The following is an 8,493-nucleotide window of genomic DNA, read 5'->3' as shown; positions in this document are numbered from 1 at the left end:
AAAAGTCTTCAGGACCTATTTCAGTAGGAGTTAGACATGGTTACACATGTCTGTCATCAAAGATACACTGGACAGTGAAATCCAGGATGATTGTGATCTAGAAGCAACACCCAGCATGAAACAAGACCCTGGCTCAGAAGTAACCAGCACAGACCAGGCACCAGTAGTTCATGCTTGTACTGCTAGCTACTCAGGAGACTGACATCCGAGGGTTGAGGTTCAAAGCCAGCCAAGACAGAAAAGTCCATGAGACTCTTATCTCCAACTAACCAGCAAAAAGCTGGAAGTGGAGAGGTAGAGCTCAAGTGGTAGAATACTAGCCTTTAGCAAAATATTCTCAGGGACAGTACCCAGGCCCTGAGTTCAAGCCCTATCACCAGAACACATATAAACAAACAATCACATGAAAAAAATCATGCACCAAAAAAAAGGACTAGAGGTATGCCTCAATGAAAGCACACTGCCAAAACTCTGGCATTTCCAAGAGAAAGACAAGACAAGAAAAGAGACAGGGAGGGAATAAGAGGAAAGGAAGGAAAGAAGGAATGGAGGGATGAAAGAAAACAAAGAAAAAGAGAGAAAAAGAGAGAGAGAGAATGAGAGAGAGAGAGAGAGAGAGAGAGAGAGAGAGTGCCAATGAGGCAAATCTGGGCAGAGCTGGCTGATTTCAGTGTGAAGATGTCTGGTGTCTTCCATCCCAACCCACTACAGACCCACAGCATTGCACAATCTCCAAAACCTGGCTAGGGAAAGCATGTCACTTCATGGGGAAGAGAAAAGAGAACAGATTCCAGCAGTTGCACTGACACCTCCAACACTCAAATCTCTAACAAAGAAGGCTTTATGGGTGTCAAACAAGTGGATTCTGGGAGGCCCATGACTAGCTGTGAGGTGAGGCCCAGGCTGGGCTCCTCAATGTCTAGGTAGCACCATGCATACCTCACCATCTAGAATGTCCACTGCATTCTGCTATCTCAGCCCTCGATGGGGAGACATCATTTAAGTCCCATGGAGCCAAGCAATGAGCCTTATTCAGAGAAGATAGGCAGAGACTATGAGGGACACTGAGTGAGAATTCAACCTGTTTCATACTTGAGATACTAAGGAATAGAAGGTGAAAGATGAACATTGAACAAGTGAAGATAAATTCCTGCAACAGAGGCCTGGCATATCTACTCAGTCCAACACTAACCATAGTGCTGGGGTCTCAGTTCTTCCTTAGCCAGGGATCTAACCAAGCAAAGCTTCCTACAGAGCAGGTGTGAATATTGTCTGTGTCTTGGTACTTCCTATCAGTCCCAACTCATCTCACTCTCTCAGTGACACCTGCTCACACTCTGCTGACTCCTCCTCCTTCTCTACAGGGTGGAAACTCAAGCTGCACAAGCTCTGGGGATTTTCCTTCCCCTACAAAGCAGACAGCCACTGATGGCTGCCTTTAGGCTAAACCAGAGGCTCACAATCCAGCACAGCCTCCCTGGCACTGGGACATTGAACATTCTCAGGTTCCTAATCTGTCCAATGGGATGGATTGATCTAACCACCCTGCAGGAATGTTATCATGGTAAACTTGGCTCAGTTAATGCAAGTTGCCAAGCACAGGGGCTGGCAGAAAGCCAGTAAGCAGTAAACCCTAGTTATTCTTCACTCAGCTCCAGGACTATGGAGGCATCATAGAAAGGGGGAAGGGAAGAAAGAAATTCATCCATGAGGAAGGAGGACTGGGGGGTGTCACCTCAAAGCGGGATATGAAGTCCTTCAGGTTGGGGAACGCATCCAGGCACTTGGGTTCAAACATTCTGTGCTGGTCAAGAATATCGTAAGCCAGGAAATCCACAAAGGTGATCTGCAGAAAGCTGAGAATGAATGGACTGAAATTTCATAACCAAGAGGAAAAACAAGTTCTCTTCAGCATGACTCTTCCCTTTACCTTGTCCCCTGCAAACCATGGCCGCTTCCCCAGGAACTGGGAGAAGAGCTTCATTTTGTCAGGAATGCCCTCCAAGTACTCAGGCTTCAGCTTCTCCTGAGGCAGAAAACAGCAGTAAGTGCACCTTCAGATGCAAGCCCTAGCTGCCCCCAGCAGAGCTTGCTCTCAGCTGGATTGAGAAGACCCCAGCCTAGGAAGGAGTGGATAGCTACCTCCCATGTAACTGGGGCTATTCCAGGGTTCAAGCTTCTATTGAATGCATCACCATTTTTAAATAAATAGGTGACAGAGCCCCTATTTCAGGGGTGAAGAGAAGCCCGAGAGGAATTCAACACTGTCCCCCGATCTGTCACCTTTAATGTACAAGACACTTCCTATGGTTGAGGCCCAAGAGTGCTGCGTGCACCATCAAGCTATGAACTCAGGCAGACTCAAGGATGCAAACAATGGAAAACACTCAGGGGAATAAAAGCAGGATGTTCTACATAGTGGAAGGTCAGTGAGAAGGCACAGACTTCTGTAACATTAAAAAACAAAACAAAAGGAAAGTGAATTTGGGGAGCTGGGAGAAAAGGGGAAGGATGAGAGGCGCTTCATCCATGTAGACTTTCCAGAAAGCCAGCTCATCCTTGTGGGTGTTAAGGGGACCGGCACTCTGGGAAAACAACTGGGAAACAGTTCCCAGGGGAGAGTGCCCTTCCCACTCAATTGTCCTCTTCTTCTTCCTACTTTAAAGATATGTATTCCAGGATCAGTGATGTAGTTAGTGTTCAGGGCAGAAATCAGTGATTTCAGCTGGGGAATTCTAAACACAAACTTTACTGTCCAGGTACTGAATTTTCCCTTGGAGAGGCTGAGCTGCATCCTAAGAGTTAGTGGAAATTAATTGTAAGTTGCATCTGATGTGCTGTTAGATTTGAGATTTACTCTATTTGGTAGTTAGGAACAGTACTTGCACAATGAGTTCAGAGAGTTCAGACGGCAAACAGTGTGAAGGGCCCAAAAAGACCACCAGGGACCAAAGATCAATGCAAGCGGCAATGAGTCGTTTATTGACGAACTCGAGCACGGACCCCTCTGTGCACTGATGTCCGAGTGCAGAGAGCGGCCCCCAGCACAGGGTTACAGCACCTTTTATATGTTCTTTGGTAGGGGTAAGGCCTCAGTATGTATTGGCAACGAATCAATACACCACACGGGACATTTAAATCATAGTTCTAGTGGATGATTGGCACAGTACAAAGCGGGAAAATGGGCTGGGGCTACTAATTGGTCAGGCTAGCCAGCTATTGTGCTCTAAACTAATTAAACGGTACTTCTAGGGTAATTTAGGAGAAGTGGTTGCCAGATGGCCACTATCTCTGACCCCGACCCGGGGGAAATGGTTGCCAGGTAGGCACTATCTCTGATCCTAGGCCCGGGGAAAGTGGTCTGGAATGTGTACTTTGTCTGGTACTCCATGCCAGAAGGTCATTAATTTCAACTCCAGATCTGGGAGTGTCTGGGGCTCAAGGCAGATAGAATAGCAGCTGCATTCTTCAAGCAGGTCTAATACAAAATGGCAAATATAGGTCTATCTGGTTATATATATCACGCTTCTCAACAGAACCAGAGCAGATGAGATTTTGAGGGTCTAGAACCCTAACCCAACAGTAATTCATTCAGGTTAAGGAAAGACTCACAAAATCAGGACTGTAGCAAATCGTGCCTAGTTGTATGCGAGTGTCCCAAGCCTGGTTCTCCAAAATGTCCACACGAATCTTCTCCTCCTCTGTCTCCCCACCTGCAGCCACACAACTCGGTTGCATCCTCTCCATCCGACCCCAAACAAGCCCAAGGAAAGACCACGTCCCGCCCCTACACATCCACCCAGCCACCAGCCCCACTCACACAGGTTGTGCTTGCGGGCAATGTAGCGCAGGATGGCGTTGCTCTGGGTGATCTTGTGAGCTCCATCAATCAAGTAGGGCAGCTGGATGGACAAGCAGGGAAGGTTACAAGGGGCCCCAGGCCCCAGCAGCCCTTCCCTGGGTTAGAGCAGACACACAGTGCCTGGCCATGCTGAGCCCTACATGAATACAGGGCAGATAGAAAGCAAGGGCTGGGGCATGCAGCATCACGAAGACACAACACAGACAGTCTGGAATAACTGATCCTAAAACCTACAAGCTAGAAAAAGATGATGCAAGAGGGTCACTTTCATTTCCCCAGACCACCCCTTCCCCTGCACCTACATTGGGGAAGTCCAGGCCCAGCTTGAACTTCTCACTCAGCCACTGGCTTCTGTCATAGTCAGGAGCTGTGGTAGACAAGATCAAGTGAAAACAAACCTCCCTGAGTCCAGCCCTCCTTCCCCAGGACCCCCTGAGGCAGGGGATCTGCACTCTGACCAGCTGTGTCCCACCTTCCAAGGCTACAAGGACAAAGAATGCAATGAGAGATTTACAAGACCAGGCTCACAAAAAGTTTAAGTCAGCACTTCAGGAAACCAAACGGAATTACAGACAGCCCTCCACTCCCAGCCCCTGCCTTGAAAAATAACACTGGGTCCTCCAAGGGTTTCCTGAACAGGCAGGTGCTGCATGCGAGTGGAGGAGACCTGCAGAGCTGAGCAACAGGTGACCACTGTATAGGTGTCAGGGCTCCAATGGGCAGCGCAGGAGGGGTCAGGATTCTGCCCACGAAGTGTCTTTACCATCTCCCATCGAGTATTTCTTCTCCTCATAGCTTGTGTCTGTGTATTCTAGAAGCAGGCGGATGGCATGGGCCAGCTGGGAGAGATGGGAGGTGACACAAGTCAGACACTGGGAGGGAGGAGGGGTGCTCAGAAACTTGTTTATGCCTAATGTTCTCTCTCTCTCTCTCTCTCACACACACACACACACACATACACACACACACACACACACACGGGGAGAGGGGAGGGCCGAACAGCAGATTCTATCCAGCAACTACTGTTGAAGAAGCAGCCCCCATTTACTCAGCGTGTTCCCAACCCGCGCCCCTCACCCCTCGCCACGGGGACCCCTCGCTCACCCCTCGGATGTCCCAGTAACCCAGTGTCATAGGCATGGTGCTGGTGCTGTGAACTGAGCAGACTGACTTCGCCCCGACTGGCTTCCAGCAGCACTTGAGGCCAACTGAGGAAGAAAGCTCAGCTTTGCCCAAGTCAGTCTTCGGCCCGCCCCGTGCCTCTTGGCGCCGCCCCGTCCAACACCTCTGCCAATCCGGAAAGCCTGGATTTAGCGCTGGGACCACACCCACTAGGAGGAGTAACAATCAATGCAGCCCCTGCCAGGAACCTCCCAGGACTGGGCCTCCAGAAGCCAAGCCTGGGTTCAGCTAGGCTGCTCCCCAGCCCAGCCAGAGGGTCATTGCCAGAACCCTGCTCTGCTGAATCCACGATGCTTTGGCAGTGTTGTTGGGTGACAGGAATATCCATGACGTTCTCCTGCGTTCTCCTCGTGACATAGTTCAGTCTCCATCACTGTCGAGTTCCTGCAGCTCTGGGTGGCTCAGGCTGTGAGGAATACCTTGCAAGTAATCACCTGAAAAGATAATCCTCCACTTTGTCATAGGAGATCCTAGAAATCAGATGATCTGCAGAGTTCTGCTAAGGTGAGTCGCTCAGAGCCATGACACTGGAGCTGACAGTGTAGGCCCAGCGGCCACTGCTCCCCGGTTTTGTCCAGTTCTGTGTGTAAGCTTAGGCCTCAAGTGAGGTTCTCTCTGGTTTGTCCACAAAGACCCAGTGCCCTGCTCTCACACAGGGCTGGCCCTTCACATTGTTTTAAGTCCTTACAAATTACTTGTCACTCTGAGTTTTGTATATCTTCAGGGAGAAAGGTTCTAGACTCAATTGAGCAAATAAAATTTTAAGCTAAAACATTAGAATCATAACTGTCGAAGAACCAAAGTAGTATGTTCATATGTATTGGTCAAAGACTCCTTTCTTGAGGTAGGAGGCCAGTTATTGACCCCTCTCACACACCAGGCCCCAGGAGCAATACAGCCCCTCACTAGACTGTAGTTTGGATGTCAAAGAATACAACTGAAATGGGAACTACAGGGAGAGACTTTGGAAACATGAGGCACATCTTCATGTTTTTATGCCCTGAGAAGAGTGGACAGGGAGGGAGGCTGGGTGAAGGAAAGGGAGGCCATGCTGTCCAGGGCAAGGACTCTCAGGAGCTGGGAAGGTGGGCTCTTGCAGAGGACAGCTCTGTCAAAGGAAAAGAAGGCCTGGACCAGCAGAATCTCAAAAGCAGAATCCCCACCAGCCAGGAGAGACATCTAAGTGGGTGACATAGGTCTCTGAAAGGCAGAAGGGGGCAATCAGGACTGGAAACATTGGAAGTGGGCCTGAAGCAAGGGACTGTGGTCCATTAATGACTTCACAATAATTTGCCCTAATGTTGCTCAATTCTCTGGATATCTGTATGCTATATCCTGAGCATATAGTGAGGACTGTTTTTAACTCTTTAAAGAGACACTGTGCAGGTCATCAACATATATTGGTAGAACATGCTGAGAGCCTTTAGAATGAGTCCTAGACTGGAATCCATAATTCCATTGAGCTCTATGGTAACACTTTTAAGGCAATTCACAGTAATTCTACATAAAATTGCCTCCGTTATTTTTTAAGATACAACTTACTAGAAGTAAATAACTATACACAAGTTGAAATGTATCCTACTTCATGGGGAAAAATTTCTTAAATACTGTGTGTATAAATTTAGGAAATCCAGAAATGTTCTTAACCTGAAAAAAGAAAATAATTATGTTCACATTCAAAGTTATGAAAGGAGACCCTTTTTCTCTTTTTCTTTTAATTTTTTAAATTATCTTTAAGTGATTGTGCAAAGGTGATTCAATTAAACATGTCAGTTTATGATACAATGCATCCGGATAAAATAGTTCCTAATCCCTTATCATTTACAAAAATGAACACAAAATAAGTATGATGGTGTGTGCTTTCAATGCCAGCACTCAGGTAGAAAGCAAGAGGATAACAAGTTGAAGGGCAGTCTAGGCTACAGAAAGAGACTCAAGAGGCTAAGAGCTGAAGAATCTCAGTTTGAGATGGTTTGGGCAGAAATGTTTTCCCAGACAAATACATAGGGAAAATTCTGTAGGATGTTAGTATACACAAAACCCCAAAATCACAGGAGACCAAAGCAAAACCAGACAAATGGGGTTACACTAAACTAAAAAGTTTCTGCTCTACAAAGAAATAAGCAACAAAGTAAGGACAGAGTCTACAGAATGGGAGAAAACATTAGCAAACTATGTATCTGACAAGGGGTTAATATCTGAAATATGTAAGAACTCTAACAAACTCAATAACAAATAATTATAATAACTGGATTAAAAAGTAGGATAATATACCAAAATCAACATTTCTGAAAAGAAGATATACAAATGGACAGTAGATATGTGAAAAACGCTCAATATCACTGATCATCAGTAAAATGCAAACCAAAATCACAATGAGATATACCTCATCACATTAAGAAAGGTGATTCTCAAAAACAACAAAGAGGGCTGAGATGGTGGCTCAGTGGTAGAGTGCTTGCCTTGCATGCATGAAGCCCTGGGTTTGATTCCTCAGCACCACATGAGCAGAAAATATAAAAGCAAGAAGTGGTGCTATGGCTCAAGTGGTAGAGCGCTAGCCTTGAGCTGAAGAGCTGAGTGATAGCACCCAGGCCCAGAGTTCAGGCCTCACCACAAACCCCCCCCAAAAAAAAATAAAAAAAAAGAACAAAGAAAACAAGTAGTTAGGCCCTGGTTGCTCCCACCTTGACTTGTAAATACTGAGGAGGCTAAGATTTGAGGATTATGGTTCGAAGCCAGCCCAGACAAGAAAGTCTGAGACTGTTACCTCCACTTAACCAACCAAAAGCCAGAAGTGATGTGGTGGCTCAAGTGGTATATTGCTAGCCTTGAACAAATATGCTCAAGAACAGTTCCCAGGCCCTGAGTTCAAGCCCCAGGACTGGCACAAGAAAGAAGGAAGACAGGAAGGCAGAAAGGCCAGAAGGAAAGAAGGAAGGAAGGCAGAAAGGAAGGAAGGAAGGAAGGAAAGAAGGAAGGAAGGCAGAAAGGAAGGAAGGAAGGAGAAGTGTATGTGATGGCTTGGGGAAACACTTGTACACTCTTATGAATGTGAATTATTATACCCATTATGGAAAACAATATAGTCGTTCCTCTAAAATTTAAAAATAGAACTATAAATGATCTAGCAATGCCACTATGGAGGATTTATCCTAGGGAAATCAAATCAGCATGTGAAAGACATCTGTATTCCCATGTTTATTTCAGCACTATTCACAATATAGTCAAAACACTGAAATCAACCTTTAAGTGCCCATCAATTGATAAATGGAAAAAGGAAATGGTGTACATATACCATGGAATGCTATTCAGCTGTAAAAAGAATGGAATCACCTCTTCAACCAGTGATGCTGGAGAACTGGATAGTTGAAACTAGATCCCTGTTTCTCTCCCTGTACAACAGCTGAAAAGGAATCAAAGACCTCAGTACAAGGAAGTGTTGGGAA

General features: G+C 46.4%; 1 protein-coding gene across 1 annotated transcript; it reads right to left on the bottom strand.

Moving 5' to 3' along the window:
- Positions 1-1,308: 1,308 nt before the first annotated feature.
- LOC105997418 (glutathione S-transferase Mu 2-like) lies at positions 1,309-5,080 on the bottom strand. Its single transcript, XM_013031842.1, has 8 exons — positions 4,967-5,080; positions 4,626-4,701; positions 4,165-4,229; positions 3,821-3,902; positions 3,613-3,713; positions 1,931-2,026; positions 1,736-1,846; positions 1,309-1,407 (listed from the first exon to the last, which is right to left on the bottom strand). The coding sequence occupies exons 1-8, from the start codon at positions 5,000-5,002 to the stop codon at positions 1,309-1,311; spliced, it is 666 nt and encodes a 221-aa protein (XP_012887296.1). The 5' UTR covers positions 5,003-5,080.
- Between the last annotated feature and the right edge of the window lie 3,413 nt (positions 5,081-8,493).

This window comes from Dipodomys ordii, unplaced genomic scaffold (assembly GCF_000151885.1).
Source record: "Dipodomys ordii isolate 6190 unplaced genomic scaffold, Dord_2.0 Scaffold146, whole genome shotgun sequence".
NCBI classification, from domain to species: Eukaryota; Metazoa; Chordata; class Mammalia; order Rodentia; family Heteromyidae; genus Dipodomys; species Dipodomys ordii.
The sequence above is the reverse complement of the archived record's forward strand: the minus strand, read 5'-3'. Positions and strand labels throughout refer to the sequence as shown.